Raw genomic sequence first — 19,966 nt, 5'->3', positions numbered from 1 at the left:
GAAAAGACAAATATATAATTTCACTCATGTGGAATTTATTAAACAAAACAAGCAAAGGGGGAAAAAAACCAAGAGAGACAAAGCAAGAAACAGACTCTTAACTATAGAGAACAATCTGATGCTTACCAGAGGGGAGAAGGTGGGGATTAGGAGCTCACTTGTAGGGATGAGCACAGGGTGATGTATGAAGTGCTGAATCACTATACTACACACCCAAACTAATATAACACTATGCTAACTAACTGGAATTTAAGTGAAAACTTTAAATAAGTAAATAAACTGGAGAAAACAACAACAACCAGAAGTGATTTCCCTCTGAAACTCAGTTTCCATTAGACCTGAGACCCTTACAAGTGTCAGTGAAGGGAAGTGGGATTTTTAGAGCTCCTGGGGAACCAGCCAGAAAAGGATTCTCTTAACTGAGGCTGCAGAGACCTTTTTCTTTCCAAGTGTAAAAAGATATAATACTATTTCATACTCATTTGACAGATTCCCTGCATTTCAAGGATGCTGGAGGTGTTGCTTCTTTTACCTCTCAAAACCCAACCACGAAGCAGAAATTCTGCAAACTCGGGTGCTTTGCGGGTTGGTATTCAAAATTGATTTTGTCACAGCTGAACCATACCTCTAAAACTATGAAAGTTCCAGGGCATCACCCAGAAAGTCTCAATCAGAAACTCTCGGAATGGGATCCAGAAATCTGCATTTTTATAAATGTTCCGGGTTAGCACAATGGTTCTCACATTTTAGCACGCACTGGGATAACCCGGAACAGTTGGTCCCAGGGGCCACACTGCGGAGCCGGGAACACAGGGCTAGCATTCTATCTCCTCCACTTAGGTGTACCTGGTCTCAACTTCCCCTTCTGTGCCCTCAAGGAAGCAGGGGAGCCAAGACGATCCTTGTTAAAGTCCAACCCCGGGGCGCGTTATCAAGCTGCTGACAGTCAGGCCTTCTGACTGCCTGTCCAAAGGGTCGCGCCGCGAGGCAGCTGCAAGCAAATTCCAGATAACGTTATCCGGGAGTCACGCGACCGCCGGCTGCCCCCCCGCTCGCCCAGGCCCCTCCCCGCCCCCACCCGCGGCCCTGCGGTCGCGGGGCGGAGCGAGGGGCGGATCTGCTGTGCGGCTGGCGGCAGGGCGGGTAAGGGGCGGCGCCAGGGCACGGGTCCTCAGTCAAGTGACGCGGAGCAGCTGGCCCGCGCGCCGACTGCGGAGCGGAGAGGCCGGAGGATGGGCTTGTGGGGGGTGTTTCGCATTCTCTCTCTACTGCTGGTGCCGCTGCTGCCGGGTACCGCGTGCGGCCTGCGCGTAAGTCCACGGGACCCCGCGCGGGGGTTCATTGAGAGGGGGCAGGCTGGCGAGGGACCGGGCTGGGGCTGCGGCCGCCCTCCGGGGTGCTGCAGGGCGTGGGCCTGGGACCCCGGACTGTGCCGGGGCAGGCGGGCAGCTGGAGGAGCGCAGGCAGTGGACCGGCCCTCCCGTCGGGGGCGGGCCGGGCGGGGCGCGCGTCCTTCCCGGTAAGCTCTGTCGCTCGCGTGTTCAGCCCCGGTCGCCCCTTCCGCTTGGACCCACTTCCCCGTTGGTGCAAGACGGGGTGAGAGAAGGTGCGCCCAAACCTTTCTAGCTTTGCAGTTTTCCGGGAGGGAGATTGCAAGGAGCGCATGGCAATGCAGGGCGCCTTGGGCTGTGGCTTGAGGCGCCCTCCCTTGCCCAGTTCGGGTGCTGCGGAGCGCTCCGGAAGGAGAAAAATGGGGTCAGGAGAGGCCCCGGCGATGGGAATGTTGGATTGATTTCCTTCGAGGGGTTCTCCTTTCAAACATTTCGTCCCTTTCCCGCCACTCCCAGCTGCTGCCTACTGTTTTTGGCTTGAATTTTCCCGATCTTCAGTGTTTGGCGGTGCAGGCCAGGGGTGGGCAAGAGATAGGCTGCAGGTGGCAGCCAGCGTTGCTGGAGGTCCGGCCGAACAAGTAGGTGAGGTGGGGGCCGGGGGGGGGCAGTGCAGGATTGGCGGGAGGATAGCCTCAAATAGAGGTAAAGCATGGGCCGGAGGGGCCTCCATACCGCTGCCTGGGGAGGTCAACATCACAGCCGCGGAAAGATTGGGGGGGGGGGCGGACAGATAATTGAAATGGGCACCTGGCCCTCCGTACGTTTAGCGAACCAAATGTGGCTCCCCCCAAAGTTTAGGTGGGCTGCTTGATGCTAGGGCGTGTTTTCAATAGAAGAGGAAATTTGGGCCCATTTACTTGTAAATTTCATCTCTTGATGAAAAGCTTTCGGTAAGTGCTTAGGCAGAGAAGTCATATATTAATTTAAAATCAAGGTTGGAAATCTTAAGTTGTTGAAAAACAGTTGCTGAACATAGCTTAATTTGGGGTTCTAGAGAAAGGTCACCTTAAATTGAGTGCTAACTTCTGTCTGCCTACATCTCTGGTTTCCCTGCTTTTGTGTGTGTGTGTGTGTGTGTATGTGTGTGTGTGTGTGTGTAGGAGCCCTGGGTGAGAGCTACCCAGCTCTGAGAACCACTGGCCAGGGTGGAGCCAGGGTGGAGTTGGGGAACCATGGCAGGGAACAGTGGCAGAGAAAATGGGGGGGGGGGGGCACTGTGGGAGGAGAGAGATCAGGGTTTAGGGTTGAGGAGCTGGTGGAAAGGGCAGCCCACTGGGGAACGTTGTGCCCCATCGTCCTTCCGGGGGGTGCCCAGAGCCTACACAGGGAGTCCAGCTTCACCCCAGGAATTTTTATGGCAGGTGTCTAGGTGGCCTTTCTGGCCTGGAGCTTCAGAAAGATACCATCAAACTAGCTTTCTAGGGTTTCCTTGTTTACTTGTATGTAGAACTGTGGTTCTCAGACTTTAACTGTCCTAGAAATGAAAATAGAAACTTTAAAAAAATATTTATTAACTTATCTAAGAAATAATAAATCATTACATGTCAACGAACTATATCTCTTGAAAAATAACAGTATTTCTCCCCAAACTTGAGCCGAAGGAGTGGCACAGTTTTACATTTTTGCACACCTCTTTCGCGCCTGTCGTAATAGATGATAGCTGGGTATGTTCAGTTTTTTTTTTTTTTTTTAAGATTTTATTTATTTATTTGACAGAGAGAAATCACAAGTAGATGGAGAGGCAGGCAGAGAGAGAGAGAGGGAAGCAGGCTCCCCGCTGAGCAGAGAGCCCAAGGCCCCTGAGATCCCAGGCCCCTGAGATCACGGCCTCAGCTGAAGGCAGTGGCCCAACCCACTCAGCCACCCAGGCGCCCTGGGTATGTTCAGTTTTGCCATATCACATGTCATAGAGCCCCTGGAAAACTCCACCATACACTCATGAGAGAATGAGAATGCAAAAGGCAGTTATAGCTTAGTAGTATTAGGAATATAATTCTGAGTAAATGTACCTCCTGAAAGAGTCTCCCTGGACCACACTTTGAGAACCGCTAATTTAAAATAACACTTTTTTTAATCATTAAAAAAAAAAGTTGACATGCTTTGTGGAAAAACTTTTAAATATTCAGAAAACTGTAAGTAAGAACATGAGAACTGCCCACCACGTTACAATCCACTGTGTTTGTATTTTAATAATAAAGCGTAGCAACCAACTGGTATTTGAGTGGCTTGGATTCGAGGCAGGCTGGGTAGATGTGAGTGGCCTTCAGGTTTTGAATGGGGACAAGGAAGCTCTAATATCCCACAAAGCTGACGCCAGTTCCTGGTTGCAGGCGAAGCCGACCTGGAAACTTCTGCTTGGCCACTGTCCTTTCTAAGGAACTCACCTTCCAGAGCCTGCCCACACAGAACTGGCAGGGGACCCTCTTAGGAGCAGAGACAATGGCGATCTTCAGGCAGCTGTCCCTGGGTACAAAGGCTGCCTTGGCTGCAGGCACGGTCTTCGTGTCCATGATTGTGTCCCGCTCCTATCTGGCGGGGAGCCTTGAGCTCAGGGCCTGGCGTTGGCTGTTCCGCCTGCAGCTGGCCCTGTTTGCCAACTCGCTCATGCTCATTGGCTCCCTCTACATCTGGCGTAGCGCAGTCAGCAACCTCAGCCACTCCCCTGCCGCAGAGTCCACCTGTTTTCAGCTTTGGAAGATGGCTGTTGGGGCATTTCTCGCCCTGGCCCATTCCAGTTTCTTCACCATGCTCTTTTTAGTGGCAGAGGAGCCCTATCTCTTTTCCTTGGCAGCCTACTCCTGCCTCGGGGCCTACATCATCATGGTCTTCTTTCTCTGTACCCTCAGTGGCATGGAGCAGGCCTGCCAGCTCTTGGCGTGGCGCAGTGGTAGGGTTGTGGGCAGCCTTGACAAGACAAGGAAGCTGGCGGTCAGGCCGGCCCTGGCCGTGGCAGTGACTGCTGTGCTCAGCGTGGCTGGGCTCCTGAATGCCGCTCAGCCTCCAGCTGTGAAAACCGTGGAGGTGCCCATCCATCAGCTGCCTCCCTCGATGGACAGCCTCAAGATCGTGCTCCTCTCAGACATTCACTTGGGCCCCACAGTGGGCAGGACCAAGATGGAGATGTTTGTGAGCATGGTGAACATGCTGGAACCAGACATCACAGTGATCGTGGGTGACCTCTGTGATTCAGAAGCCTCCGTCCTCCGCACAGCCGTGGCTCCTTTGGGTCAGCTCCACTCCCGCCTCGGCACCTACTTTGTCACGGGGAATCACGAGTACTACACGTCAGACGTCAGCAACTGGTTTGCGCTGCTGGAATCCCTGAACGTCAAGCCCCTTCACAACGAGAACGTGAAGATCTCCGCCACAGGGGCCCAGCATGGGGGTGGTGAGGGGGAGGACTGGATCTGCTTGGCTGGGGTGGACGATATCGAAGCAGACATCCTGCACTACTCCGGCCACGGCATGGATCTCGTCAAGGCCCTGGGGGGCTGCAGCCCAGACCACACCACCATCTTGCTAGCTCACCAGCCGCTGGCTGCCAAGAGAGCCCTGCAGGCTCGGCCAGATATTAACCTGATTCTCTCTGGGCACACGCATGCTGGGCAGATCTTCCCCTTGAACGTGGCTGCCTATCTTTTGAACCCCTTCTTTGCTGGCCTCTACCAAGTGGCCCAGACTACATTTGTATATGTCAGCCCAGGCACGGCCTACTATGGGATACCCATGAGACTGGGTAGCCGGGCGGAGATTACAGAGCTTATCCTGAGGCGGGCTCCCTGAATCTGTCCGGCCTCACGGCTTTTCGGTGCCCTTGCCCTTCACCATCCATCCCTCCTTAGAGTGGGTTGCCTGCTTTCCCCCTCCAGCCTCTCCTGCCCAGCCCTGCCAATACATGCTCGGTCACAAGCCTGGCTTGAACAGTGGTTTGTGCTGGGGCTGCCTGTCAAGTCCAGGCTGGCTTACTCTGTAGGTGGCCAGTGGCTTCTTTATATGTATCTGTGAGACTACTCAAGTCACATGTAAGGACAAGTATCTATTTTCCAGATGATGGGAAGTAAACTCTCCTCCTCTGCAGAACTCAGAAGGCTGAATGGAAACGTGGGGCTGCTTGAAAGGGATACCTCTAGAAAGCAGAACAGAGAGGAACACTGGCGTTTTTAAAACCCCTTTAGGACTTAGGCAGTTTTCAGGATCAGTGATCCAGAGCTTTCTGGGGAAAGGGCAGAGCAGATCTGGGAGAGCAGGCAGGAGGGAGGCCCCGTCTGGCTGCTGGGGAAGAATGTTTCCTTTTCCCTCTTGGTTCTGTCAGAGTCCCCTTTATTGAGGGCATCAGCCAAACCCTCGGGGACGCAGGGCTCTGGCTGTTCCGGGCTCGTGTGCTGCTCTTTTATCGCCTGTGCTTCTGGGCCTTGGGCTGGAAAGAAACAGAAGCACAGTTGTAGGCATTGGTAATGCACTGCTGCTTAGGGATTCAGAGGGGGTTTGCCTCCCTGGGCTCCTTTAATCCAGTACTTGGGCGAGGTAATTAGGGATAGGCTACCTTTCCCTCCTCGAAGGTGAGAAAAATGAGGCAGAGAGAAGCAGGGCGCTGGCAACATGACAGGGTATGGAGGGGACCCTTGGCCGAAAGCCATGCCTTCTGCCTCCCTGTCCACGGTCTGGTGCTTAAGGAGCGGCATCTGAGACCAGTGAGTGCAGAGCTCAAACACATGCTGCTGTGCCAAGAGAATGAACAGGGCTCGAGAACCTGAAGGTCTCTCGGCCTGGAAGGGGTTTGGCTTGGTTCAGCGTAGGCTGGCTTTGACATTGGCAGAAGAGTAGAGAAAGTAGACCCCCCCCCCACCTCCCAGATTTGAGTCTGCGTTTTGTGAGATGCTGAGGCACGCTCTCTACCAGGGGAAGTTGAGTTTGCTGGGGGAAGGGGCACAGTTTTGTACTCTTGCAGGGCTGGGAGACCTTCCTTCCCCCTGGGCCCTGGCTGTGGACTGCTGGGACTGTCTTCCCTGCTGGGTGGCTTCCACGCCAACACCCTCCTGTCCATCTCTCACCCTGTTCTGACCCCATCAGCATTGTCCTAGGGCCTGGACATAGAACCATAGCGCCATGCTGCTGGGCTCTGGACCCTGGAGTGACCTGCTCCCTGCTGGCCAAGCCTCTTGTGCCAGAGGCAAGAGACCCTTCAGCCCTGAGGTAGCAGTCAGTAAGCTCTCCTGTTGGAAAAGGCCTCACTGAGAAGCCCAGGGACCTCGGCTTAGCACTGACTTTTTGTAACCAAGAGTCTCTCCAACAGGGAACAAAAACCCCACTTGGCCTGGAGAAGCTCATCCTGCTGCTCTTCGGTCAGGTAGCATTAGGGGAATGACTTGACCTCACCAAGCCTCAGTTTCCCTCACCCTAAAATGAGGATAATTCTGTCGACCTCAGTATTGTTCCACCAGGTTGGTATTAAGATGTGGAGTGAGGTACCTGTGGCCCAGGCGCACCGGAAGCACTTGGTGGCGTTAATATTTAACCGTCATGGGGGCCAGCTGTGCTGGGCAGGGGGTGCCCAGGGAACGAATGGAGTGGCCAAGCCTGGGGAATGCTGCCTATGGCTAGGGTCCGGTGAGGTGTCAAGGCAGCACCTGCTGGGGGTCTGTTTTTCTTGGCCTGTGCTACAGTATCCTTGCACACACTGTGGCCTCAGGGAGTTCCTTATATTTTCCTCCTGTCTTCCTGGTGTGTAACAGAATCCTAGGCGCTCCTGGAGACCCCCTTTCTCGTTGGCAGGCAGACGAGGTACTAACAGTGAGCCTTCCAGGCAAATTTAAAATCAGTCTTTGCGTTGGGATTTCAGCGGTTTCTTTGTTTGTATCCCCTTGTGCTTAATCGTCCTGCAGCCAGGAGTAAGTTTCCGAACCCTCTCCTCCCTCCCTTGTGACCTGATCCCGTTTTCTGGATCATTCCAGTTGACTTTCCAGCTCTCTGTTGCTTAGATTTCACCAGACTCCTTGCTGCCATTTATCTTCCAGCCTTAGGTGCCGCTGGTGGCGGTTGACCTTTCTGGATATTCTTCATCTGTGTTCTGAGCTGCCTGAGATTAGCTTCCTTCTTTACTGTTTATCTTGCATCTTTGTCTCCTCTTTCTCCAAAGTACTGTCATTTTGCGGTCTTGTGTACCCTCACTCTTGTTCTGAAGTCCTTGCTTGCCTGATTGTTTTCAACTCCCAGAAGTAAGACAGGTCCATCCTGTGTGTCCTGGTAAGACTGAGCAGCACCTTTTCCTGCATGGTTTAGATCCCGTGGTGAGGTGGAATTGTTCCCAGCAGAAGCTGCTCCCTTACTGTGCAGATGTGGCCCTGGTGGGCCACTCTCCGCGGCACCCTTTGCTCCTGTTCCCTCTTCCTCGATCACTCACCTTCTTTGTTTTGTTCGTGTGTGGCTGGGGGAGGTGGTGAGGAACATAAACTGGAAGCTTGGGAAGTCTTTCAGTTTCCTTTCAGTTTTTCTTTTAATTTGTTAAACTCAAAATGAAGCATAATGCTTTTTAAAAATTAACAGCAGCTGTACTTTGGGTCTAGGTTTCGTGAGAAACTTGTTATAAAATCTTAATAAGTTAATGCTGAAATATATGACAGTATATTTCACATATGTCTGTTTTTATGCCAATACTGCACTGTATTGGTTACTGTAGCCTTGTGATTTTTTTGGAATCAGGAATTGTGATTTTTCAAGATCATCTTGGGTACTTGGGGTTCCTTGAAATTCCATATGAATTTTTCTATTTCCTCAAAAAAATGCAGTGGAATTTTTTTAAAGATTTTATTTATTTATTTGATAGAGATTACAAGTAGTCAGAGAAGCAGGCAGAGAGAGAGGAGGAAGCAGGTTCCCCGCTGAGCAAAGAGCCCCATACGGGGCTCGATTCCAGGACCCTGAGACCATGACCAGATCCGAAGGCAGAGGCTTTAACCCACTGAGCCACCCAGGTGCCCCAATGCAGTGGAATTTTGATAGAGATTGTTTTGAATCTAAGATCGCATTGGGTAGAATGGACATCTTAATATTCAGTCTTCTAATGCGTGAACACAGGATATCTTTCTATTTATTTATTTCTTTCAGAAGTGTTTTGTCATTTTCAGTGTATGATTCTCATCTCCTTGGTTAGGTTTAGTAAGTATTTTTATTCTTTTTGATGCTATTGTAAATGAAACTGTTTTCTTACTTTCCTTTTTAGATTATTTATTGTCAGTGTATAGAAATGCAGCTGATTTTTATATGTTGATTTTGTGTTCTGCAGTTTTGCTGAATTTGTTTATTAGTCATAGCAATTTTTGGTATTTGGTATCTTTTATTTCTTTTTCTTGCTTTGTTGCTCTGGCTAAGACTTCCAAAATTACGCTGAATAGAGGTGGTAAGAGCGGGCATTCTTGCCATATTTCTGATCATAGAGGAAAAGCTCGTGGTCTTTCATCATTGAGTATGATGTTAACTGTGGACTTTCATATATGGTCTTTATTATGTTGAGGTGATTTGTTCTAGTCCTAGTTTGTTGAGTGTTGAACCTTGTCAAATCTGTTTTCTGCCTCAATTAAGATGGGCATGTGGTTTTTGTCCTTTATTCTGTTAACATGGTGTATTATAATTACTGATTTTATATGTTGAACTATCCTTGCATTACAGGAATAAATCTCACTTGGTCATGGAGTACTATCCCTTTAATGTGTTGTTGAATTCAGTTTGCTGGTACTTTGTTGAGGATAGTTGTGTCAATATTCATCAGACATAATTGGCCTGTAGTTTTCTTGTTATGTCTTGTCTTGCTTAGGTATTAAGGTAATGTTAGCCTCATAGAATGAGTTTAGAAGCATTTCTCCTCTTCCATCTTTTTGGCAAAGTTTCGGGAAAACTGGTGTTAATTCTTCTTTAAATGTTTGGTAGAATTCCTTAGTGAAGTCTTCTGGTCCTAGGTTTTTCTGTGATTTTCAGTTACTGATTATTTTCTTTCCAGTTATCGGTCTTCTCAGATTTTCTGTTCCTTCATGATTTAGTCTTGGTAGTTTTATGTTTCTAGGAATTTTTTCATTTGTTCTAGATTACCCAGTTTATTGGCATACAATTGTTCATAATAGTATCTTGTAATCTTGTTTATTTCTGTGGCATCAGTTGTAATATCTCCTTTTTCATTTCTGATTTTATTGAGTCTTCTCTCTTAATTAGTTCATCTAGCTAAAGCTTTGTCAGTTTTGTTGATCTTTAAAGAAAAACCCAATTCTCAGTTTCATTGATTTTTTTTCTTTCCTATTATTTGTTGTTGTTGTTGTTCTTTCATTTATCTCTGCTCTGATTTTTATTATTTCCTTCTTTCTGCTAGCTTTGGGTTTAGTTTGTTCTTTGGTTTCTTGAGGAATTATGTCTCTTATAGTTCCTTTGTTTGAATCAGGACCTAAAAATAAAACCCATATACTCTATATGATATATTTCTTAAATCTAAGTCTAGAAAACATCTTTCCTCTTTATGTCACCTATTTGTTCAAGTTATCTTAGTATTTCCTACATTTCGGAATTGTGGTGGTTAATGTGTTATATTATCCCTCATGTTGTCAGTGAGCTAGTAGAGATAGAGATCTGTAAAAGTTATAGCTAGAGGCTGGATAGTTTCAGGTTTACCATTTTTCTTTTTTGGGCAGGAAGACTTCATTGCTTTCAGTGATGCTAACACTGACCCACGGGTCTAGTGTTGTCAACTTGATCTGTCCACTAGAAAGTTCCTCATCATCTTTTTTTTTTTTAAGATTTTATTTGTTTATTTGACAGAGATCACAAGTAGGCAGAGAGGTAGGTTGGGGGTGGGGGGAAGCAGGCTCCCTGCTGAGCAGAGCCCAATGCCAGGCTCAATCCCAGGACCCTGGGATCATGACCTGAGCCCAAGGCAGAGGCTTTAACCCACTGAACCACCCAGGCGCCCCTCATCATCCTTTCATCTAATGTTTCAGCAGTCATTGATGATTATGCCTTTTTTTTTAAAGTTTGCTACATTTATTATAGAATTTAGGGAGCCGGAGTACTAAAAAGGCTTTCCAGGAATAGTTAATTACCTTTTATATATTCAAGAAATGATGGTGTATCTTCTTTTATCTCTGTTCTGAATTCTGAAGGAGTGTTTGGAGTACTCAGAAATATAATCCTGCCATCAGCTCCCAAAATAGTGATTTTTTAATTGCATAATTTCTTCTGTATTTACTAACTATGGTTCTTTTACAAAGAACTCTCCTCACTCTCCTCATCAATTGGTTACTGTGAAAAAGGGTATAAGAAAGGCAAGACGGATGCTGGACTTCCCTTTTATTCATCAATTGTCAGAATAAAGAGTTGATGCACCAGCATACCCCAAGGATGTCCAGTAAGCTTTTTGGGGTGGGAGGAAGTAACATGAATTTGGCTCTTTTCTTATATCTGATGTGCTTCAGTCTACTGAAGTGATAATTTTTTTTTTAGATTTATTTATTTATTTGAGAGAGAGAGAGATCAAACAGAGGACGTGAGAGGGAGAAGCAGACACCCCAGCAAGCAGAGAGCCCTGTGCCAGGCTTGATACCAGGACTCTGAGATCATGATCTGAGCTGAAGGCAGATGGCTAACTGACTGAGCCCCCCAGGCACACACCCCTGCGTGATAAATCTTTTGATGCTCAAAATCTCCCACCTTTGAGCAGTTGGGGCCCCGCTTTTCTATCATTTTGTTGTGACCGTAATGGTTTTTGATAGTTTTAGGGTTATTTTGTACATATTCTGGCCTAGACTTGGACTAAGTAATTTCCTGAAGGAGCTCTGGTTCCTTTTAGTGGGAAATACTTAGAGACCATAATTTAAGTGCTAGAGGAGCTAGTGTCATTTCTAAGTCGTTTCAGTGTTTATTGCTAGGAAATAAATATTTTTTTAGAAAGAAAAAAACTATATTAGAATTTCCAATTTAAATGTCAAGTTAAGAGTTTTTTTGAAAAATAAACTTTATTTTTTAGAACACAGCAGACTTGAATGGAAGGTACAGAGATTTCTCACAGAACCCTGGTTACAGGGTTTTTACTTAACTTTCTTTGATTTTATGTTTGTTTCCATTTTACACTGAAAATTTTGGTTCCTAACAACCAAAGTAATTATTTATTTACTTTATTCTACCTACATATATTAATGGATTCAAAATAGCAATAAACTATTATTACTAGGATGAAATTTACTGGATACAGTTTTGTTTGTTCATTTGTTTGACCTGAATGCAGCTTAAGATACATTTTTATCCTTAGGCTAAATATCATCAAAATAGTCTTTCAAATTCACCTGAAATGATTCTTTCCTGTGTGGAAAGAAACTTAGGTCTGATAATAACTTTGAAGAACTGTTTTATAATTTTAAGACTCATTTTTATTATTATTATTTTTAAGACTATGTACTTACCTTTTCTCTGAGCTGAGGAGGCAGAATTAAATCTGTAACTGCCTGTGAGTCCTGGAGGATTTGGGGAGCTGGTCCCAAGCTGTGTTCATTTCTCCTCCATTCTGCCATTTTCCTTCCTCTCCCGTTGTAATTTGTGTTCCATTGTCATTGACGCTCTTCATCTGCTATCTCTTGGAACACTGAACAAAAATCTTTGCGGAACCAGAGAGGCAAACATACATAACAACACTGATAAAAATAGGACGCATAAGCCAGAGTGGGTCATCCACAACTTCCTTCGGATTTGCATTGATTGTCACTCTTCCCTTTGGCTGTTTGCTTCTTCAGCCTGTCTCATGTCTGCTGCTTCCCTGACACCTGGCTGTTTGAAAGGCTGTTAGCTCTGGCACAATCAAAGTTTGTTGTATAATCATCGGAAATACCCCTCTGTCTTCCTGTTCTGTGAGCTGAGGGGTCTGGGAAGCCCATGTGTATCTATACCCTTCTATCACCATCTTCTCCACTCCCCTTCATCCCTTGTCCCTCAACCCTAGGGCATTAGCAGCCTAGGAACGTTGGGTCTGTGCCACTCCAGAGCTGAGCACCTCCTGTCAGGAATTCTCCAGGCTCTTGGGCCCCGGGGGTGAGTGAAAGGCCATACAGGGTGCTGGGGTTACAGATCCATTGAACAGGTGCTTTACTAGGGTCATACTGAAGGGCTGGAAGATGTAGTGTTTCCGAATGGTCAACATGACCCCTAACTTGTGACGTCACTGAGCACCTTGTTTTTCTTTGTGTTGAGGAATGTGCATAATGTAATGCTAATATAATGGTTTTTAGTCCTGAGTATTAGAAAACCTGGGCGATGTTCACCTTTCCTGGTGACATAAATATTGGTATTGTGTTGAGTTTTCGTAAAGAGATGCTTATTTACCACTGAAATAATCTAAACAGAATAACTTTCAAAATGTTATGTCAGACAGTATTAGGTCTCTGCTGTATAAATGGTTCAAGGGTATTTTGTCTGTACTGCTGTCTTTTTTCTCCAGTATTATACGCATTATACACAGGGGTCTTGGGAAGGTGTGTCATTTGCCTTGCTTGCAATTGCTTTTTCTTTTCTAAGTTTCTGTGACCTCATGCATTGTAAACACTGATGCTGCAACACCCCTGCACGTGTGAAATAAAATGATAGCTCTTCAGTATTCCGTTCCCGTGCCAATTAATTTAGAAAGCGTGGAATCTGACCACAGGTCATATTTTTTGTTCTTTTGTATTTGGGGGGGACTAAGCTCTGAAGGCAGTTTTCCCTTTTCCTTCTCCCCCGCCATTTCTCAATTGCTTTACTTCTGTCAGAGGTACCACAGCCCAAAGACTAGATCCCCTCAGGTCCTTCAATGTTGAGAGGAGTCACTTTGGAGCTTTGAAGCGGATTTTCCCTATTTACCTTGGCCATGACAGCCACCATTTGGAAGCTGTCTCTTAGGTGATGTGGCTTCTGTGGCTGTCCCCATCACTCCACTGTGGGCTACTCTTCCAAGCCTCAGTTTCAGGGACTTGTCACAGTTCCTTGGGTCTCATGTTTATCTGTCAGACCAGCGTGACATCCCATGAGGTGTGCTGATGACCGGGGTCTCTCGTGGGAGAGAGTGGGGCAGTGGGGGGGGGGGGGCTGGGACTAGAGAGAGAATGTGTACTACTATCCTGCCCATTTACAAACAAACCACTCTTGATCCTTTCTACTGAGAGTTTTGAAAAGAGTAGAACATTAGCCACAAACTCAAACCCTGGGTTTTCCACTTGGCTCTTCCCTGCATAATGCCTCTGACTTGTGGTGCGGGTTCAGGGTCTGTTAAGTAAAGTCATCCCAGTTTGCACTCAGGACCAGGGAAATCACTGTAGGATAGGCGCTCCTTGTTGGACCCATGTAGAAGGGCCTGGGTGGGCCGTGGCTCCCTTTCTCCCCAGTCTCCTAAAAAGCGGTAACTGCCATCACATTTCGGGACACCTGGTATGTCCGCTTAGGTGTATCCAGCCATCCCCAGAAGGCCATTTTCCCCAGGTACCCCAGTCCTAATGGGGAAGGCATCACAGGGTTCTTCCTTGAGAGATCCATGCAACCTTCCCTTCAGTCAATTGGCATTTGTTGGAGAGGCTGCCCCAGAGCTGGGAACTGGAGGAAGGAATCACAACTTTCCTTTGCAGTGGCTGATGTCAGCCTTTTGCTCAGGAGTTCTTGATTTTTTTTTTTTTTAAGATTTTATTTATTTATTTGACAGACAGAGATCACAAGTAGGCACAGAGTCAGGCAGAGAGAGAGGTAGAAGCAGGCTCCCCGCTGAGCAGAGAGCCAGATGCAGGACTCGATCCCAGGACCCTGGGATCATGACTTGAGCTGAAGGCAGAGGCTTTAACCCACTGAGCCACCCAGGCACCCCTCTTGATTTTTTTTTTTTCCTTGTTAGACACGTCAGGCAGCACCCTAGCACAATCATCCCACCCACTGGAAGTGCTGTGGTCTGTTGTACTCTCGCCTAGCTGGTCATTGTGGTGCTTATGTGGTCCCTTACTGGGTTTCTCAGGGGTACCAGGGCCCTCCTCAGCATGGCGTTCCTTCCTGATGGGAGTGTATTCTAGCCTGTCCTTGGGGATATAGTCAGATGGTGGGTTGTCTGGTCAGCCACATTCTCATCTCTTTGAGGCATCTCACAGTTCCTCAGGATGCCAAGCCCATCCTGGCATGTCCACTTCATTTCCCGTAGGCCAGCATCATGCCCAGGTTCCAAGGATCCAGATTCCAACAGCGTCGCAACTAGGTTACCTTTATCTAGATGGTAACTCACAAGTCATGGAACAGTGCACTCTGAGAGTAAACTTCCCTCTAGCCGGCCTTACGGTCTGTCCCTTAAGGTCCTCTCCCAGTGTGCCCACATGGCTAAGTCCTGAGCCTTACCCTTCTAGCTGGAGACAATAGTCTCTTTAACAATGGCCACAGAAGCCTCTGGCATCACAGAATGCCTGCTGTGGATGTTGATCCCATCTGGCAATCTTTCTTCAAAGCCCCCAACTGTGAATAAAAATCAGCCAACCTCACAATCCTTTAATTACCAGTACCTCCCACCACCCCGCGCCATTCCAGGGGTAGAGCTAATGCAGATGCCAACTCCTCCTGCTCTGCCTGTGGCTTCTCTCAATCCAGCACAGGTGAGGACCTAGAATTCGTATTTGCATAATGTGGGGTGTCCCCACCCACTTAACACCAGCCGGTAGGGTTCTTATGGCTGTCTCACAGATGTAAGAGATCCAGGTCTAGGTTCACAGCCTGAGGATCTGCTCTTGAGGCCAATCCTGGTACCATTGCCTTAATTTGGGTTCTTTAGAAACAAAACGTGAAGCAAGGGCTTGAGTGCAGGTGATCTGAGAAGTGATCTGAGAATGCAGACGTGAAGCACAGGTGGGAAGAAACAGGTCTGTATAAGGATGTGTTGTGGTTCTCGCTGTGGGCAGTAGGGCCAGGGTTCTGTCAGCATCTCCTGGAAGGTACACAGAACATCTCCAGCATTGTCCACCTACAAGATGCAGCTGTCCACCCCATTGGCTGAGGGTTGGCCCTAGGAGCATGGGCGCCCCACCACTCCTGCATCCCTGGACGAGCAGGTTTCTGTTTCAGGGCAGGAAGGCACAAAGCGCCAGGGTGTGGGTCTGAGCTGAGACACTGTCAGCACAGAGCATACTGAGCTCACACACGACTGGCCACGGGCTGCAGCTGACATAGGTATGCTTTAAAAGAGCCCTTCTTGGGGTGCCTGGGTGGCTCAGTGGGTTAAAGCCTCTGCCTTCAGCTCAGGTCATGATCTCAGGGCCCTGGATAGAGCCCCATGTTGGGTTCTCTGCTCAGTGGGGAGCCTGCTTCCCCCCTCTCTCTCTGCCTGCCTCTCTGCCTACTTGTGATCTCTGTCACATAAATAAATAAAATCTTAAAAAAAAAAAAAAAAAGCCCTTCTCAGCCTTCTCTTTTTACTCTTGATGTATGGAAGATCTTTCTGCAAGGGCAGGAGCATCTCGTCAGTCTCAGAAGCCGCGTCGTGCTCCATCATGCACGTGTGCGCGCCAGGGTCCTGGGATCGAGCCCCACATCGGGCTCCTTGCTCAGTGGGGAGCCTGCTTCCCCCTCTCCCCCACTCATGCACATGCTCACTCACTCTCAAATAAATAAAATATTTTTAAAAATTTATTTATTTTGGGGGGATAGGGAGAGGAGAGGGACAAGCAGATTCCGTGCTTAGTGCCGAGCCTTATGGAGCTCAATACCAGGACCCCAATATTACGGCCTGAGCCAAAATCAAGAGTTGGACATTCAACCAGCTGAGCCACCCAGGCACCCCTAGGATTTACCCTCTTAACAGCTTTCCTGTATATCACACAGCAATGTCAACTGTAGTCACCAATGTTGTACATTTTATTTCTAGTGTTTATTTATCTTTTAGCTGGAAGTTTGTATCTTTTGAACTCCTTTCTCCAACCCCCTCTTTTTAAAATTTTGTCAACATTTTATTAGGAAAATTGTCACACATAGAGTTGAAGGAATTTTATGCTTACCATCCGGATTCTACCATTAACATATTACTGTCAATCTATCCCTCCATTCATCCACCCATCAATCCATCTTATTTTTTAGATGCGTTCCAAAATAAGTGGCAGGCATCAGTGTACTTTCCACTCCAAGCGTGTCGTGTATCATTAATTAGAGGTGAATATTGTTTATAGCTCTTTTTCTCCCTTTAAGGTGAACTTTACAGACAATGAAATATACAAATCTAAGGGTACCCTTTGATGAGTATTGAGAAATGCACACCCTGTGTAATCTGAAATCCATATTCAGCTAGCTTACCATTACCCCAGGAAGTTCCCTCATGTTCCTTACCAAGCAGTCCGTGCCTCTCCTGCCCAAAGCCAGCAACTACCCCTGATTTTTTTCCCAGCATAGATTAGATTTGCCTGTTCTAGAACTTCATATAAGTGGGCTCATACAGTATGAACCTTTTGTGTAGGGCTCAAACTCAGCATGACAGTTTTGAGATTTATCTGTATTATTGGCCGTACCCATCATTCTGCTTTATTGCTGAGCACACTATTGTATGAGCACACCAAGCTGCATTCCTCCCTCCTTCTGATGGATATTTGCTTACTTCTGGTTTTAGGCAATTATGAATGAAGCTGCTGTGAACATGTGTTACACATCTTTTCATGAACATATGCTTTTGTTTTTTTTAGAACCAAGAAAAAGGCTTTATTTTGAGGTGCGATTTGGTTTTTTAACAGTGTGGCAATTAAAACAAACACACAAATGAACAGAGAATATCTTGTGTCCATATCAGGTTCCACAGTGATCAGCTTGGCTCCGTATGCTCTTTAATTTGCTCTTTTTCATCTGTAGTAACCTCAGAGATTGTGTCCTTCCACCCAGAAAAACTTCTGTATGTATGTCTGATGAGAAGTTTTTCTTTTGTGTAATCAGCATGCTTTTGTTTTAGCCAACAGAATGAACAGTAATTCTTTTAATTCCACCACATGCCTGGTCTCTGTTCAGACTTTCCGTGTCTCAACATTGGATTTTTTTGCAGTTCATTAGAATCAGGATCCAAACCAGATTCCCATGTTGCATTAGGTCATTATGCCTCTCAAGTTCTCTTTTATTTTCTAACAATATTCTCTTTATTTTGTCTGATTTTAATGCCATCTGTCTATTGAAGCAACTCTATCATTGGACTTCTAGAGCGTCTCACATTTTGGATTTGGCATATTTTACTTCCTTGAGCTATTGGTAGACTGAGGTTCAGTTGAGGTTCAAGTTCAGTAACAAGGACTGCTTCTAGGTGGGGCTGTACTTCCTGTTGAATCACAGCATGAGGGACATAATGTCTGCTTGTTCCATTTTTAAGAGGCTGACATGAGCCAAGGAATCACGTACCTGTAACTCACAGGGGTTAATATCTGTGCTGTCTTTAATTTCCCCTTCAATTTCCTCTTTTAAGTCTCTCTCCTTTTTTAAATGCCCCCAGTTTTTCTACCTGAGACCAGCAGGAGCCTCTTCAGGTTAGCCCCTGTGTCCTACATCTAACCACCACCCCTTGGTCCTGGGAGTTCCTCCTGTCCCCTGCCCACTTCACTGCCGCCACCACGGTCCATGACTCTGCTTCCTTTTGCTGCTCCAGGAAAAGGCCAGAGTGTACGACATTTGAAAACACACACTTTCACATGACCTTCCATGTAAGTTGCTCTCCACAGCTCTTGGTGTGAAGCCCAGGCCCACAAATGTGCATGTCAGGTGCGTTTAGTCTGGTTCCTGTCCGCCTTCAGTTCCCTGCCATGCACTGTCTGTATTGAGGTACTGGGGCCCCTTCTCAGCATCCCACACACTGTCTCCTCTTCCTGTGTCCTTCCCCTTGCCCACATCTTCCTTATCCTGAGGCTTAGCTTAAGCTGGTAGTTCCCAACACTGTCTGCACATGACATCATCATCTGGGCAGTTTTAAGAAATGCCAATGCCTCCACCCAAGATCAATTAAAATCTGAATGTCCGGGGGTGAGTCCTGACTTTGCTATTTTTAGAAGTTTGCATAGCCAATTCTGATGCGTGGCCAAGGTTGAGAAACAGAGTTCCTCCCTCTGAGAAATTTGTCCTCACGCCTCACTCCCGGGTTACATGCCATTTATTACCACTGCAGCATTCCACTCCAGCCCTGACCCCAGCTTTATTGAGGTATAATTGATACTAATACTGTGTAAGTTAAGGTGTGCAGCATGAACAATTTATCCATTAGCATCTAGGCCTCACGATGTTGATACCTGGTCTAGAAAGAAGCTTCTTGTAGATTGTGGCCACATCTGGGTGGCTCTTTCTGATACTTCTTATAAATGGACAGTAGGGAGATATTTGGGCTGGATTCTGGGGTAGTTTGAATGCAGGGAAGGTGCTCCGCCTAGTGGGACAAAGGCCAGAGTCCATTGTCTGCTAAGATCACATCTTGGCAACTTCATGTGCTCCTCTGAGCCCTTTCCCCTAGACAAGCAGGCTGCAAAGAGCCCCTGCATTTACCAATGGCTTACCCCCTTTCTACCTGTCTAAAGAATTTCCCCACCTCATGTGCCACCTCTGTACTCACAGAATGGTAGAAAACCCTTTTTTGGCACCTAATTACATACATGCTGTGAAGATGTTTTTAAAATCATCCATCGGGGCACCTGGTCTAAGAAGTAATTTATATTATTCATGAGTTTCTCCAGGAGTTTCTTGCCTTTACTAGAACAAAGTGATAAGCGATTGACGCTCTGGCCCTTTCTTTAGAAATGATTTTTTTTTTTTAAGAATTTGTTTATTTATGGGCGGCTGGGTGGCTCAGTGGGTTAAGCCGCTGCCTTCGGCTCAGGTCATGATCTCAGGGTCCTGGGATCGAGGCCCGCATCGGGCTCTCTGCTCAGCAGGGAGCCTGCTTCCCTCTCTCTCTCTCTGCCTGCCTCTCCATCTACTTGTGATTTCTCTCTGTCAAATAAATAAATAAAATCTTTAAAAAAAAAAAAAGAATTTGTTTATTTATTTGACAGAGAAGAGAGGACAAGAGCGGGGAGCGGCAGGGAGAGAGAGAAGCAGGCTCCCATGGAGTAGAGAGCCTGACATGGGGCTCCATCCCAGGACCCTGGGATCATGACCTGAGCCGAAGGCAGATGCTTAACAGACTGAGCCACCCAGGCGCCCGAGGAATGATTCTTAAATTAGCGTGTTGTTTTTTTTTTTTTTTTTTGGTTAACTTTACTGAGATGAACTCACATATAGTACAGCTTTCCATTTGCCTCGAGAGATTTACTCCAAGTTGTTTAACTTTTCATCAGAGTGCTTTAATTCCGTGGTTAGATTTCAGGCCGAATGTCTAGGACTAGGGGTCTTACAGTTGTTTCCAGATATGACTTCAAGGGAAGCCTTCAAAGCTGTCATGGACTGTGGTGCTGCTATGAAAAAAAAAAAAAAACTTACAAAAAAAAAAAAAAAGAGCCTAAAGCTGCACAAGGAATCTTACCAACAATGAAGGAAAGCAATTAACTGGTTTCTTAGGGCGCTGGTCTTGTTGGCACCTGTGACCCCTCACTGCCTTTTCCCGTCCA

General features: G+C 46.9%; 2 protein-coding genes across 5 annotated transcripts in view; both read left to right on the top strand.

Moving 5' to 3' along the window:
* The first annotated feature begins 1,136 nt into the window (after nt 1-1,136).
* Nucleotides 1,137-19,966, top strand: part of GLB1 (galactosidase beta 1) — a 79,920-nt gene continuing 61,090 nt past the window's right edge. The window contains exon 1 of one of the 2 annotated variants that reach the window (XM_059390630.1): nt 1,137-1,310. In XM_059390630.1, the coding sequence (XP_059246613.1) occupies nt 1,233-1,310 (78 nt within the window). In that variant the 5' untranslated portion in view covers nt 1,137-1,232. The remainder of the gene's footprint in view (nt 1,311-19,966) is intronic. The other variant, XM_059390629.1, reaches the window with a different exon arrangement.
* Nucleotides 1,385-13,011, top strand: TMPPE (transmembrane protein with metallophosphoesterase domain). 3 transcript variants are annotated; one of them, XM_059390626.1, is made up of 2 exons: nt 1,385-1,606; nt 3,722-13,011. In XM_059390626.1, exon 2 carries the CDS (start codon nt 3,831-3,833, stop codon nt 5,172-5,174), a length of 1,344 nt encoding a protein of 447 aa, XP_059246609.1. In that variant the 5' UTR covers nt 1,385-1,606; nt 3,722-3,830; the 3' UTR covers nt 5,175-13,011. The 3 variants fall into 3 exon arrangements, with proteins under 3 accessions (XP_059246609.1, XP_059246610.1, XP_059246611.1); XM_059390627.1 differs by lacking the exon at nt 1,385-1,606 and adding an exon at nt 1,635-1,969; XM_059390628.1 differs by lacking the exon at nt 1,385-1,606 and adding an exon at nt 1,635-1,973.

This window comes from Mustela nigripes, chromosome 2 (assembly GCF_022355385.1).
Source record: "Mustela nigripes isolate SB6536 chromosome 2, MUSNIG.SB6536, whole genome shotgun sequence".
Lineage (NCBI taxonomy): Eukaryota > Metazoa > Chordata > Mammalia > Carnivora > Mustelidae > Mustela > Mustela nigripes.
This window is presented reverse-complemented; position numbering and strand designations above follow the sequence as displayed.

Excerpts from the sequence above, each read along its gene's own strand:
- TMPPE (XM_059390626.1), top strand. The coding sequence starts at position 3,831 with ATGGCGATCTTCAGGCAGCTGTCCCTGGGTACAAAGGCTGCCTTGGCT.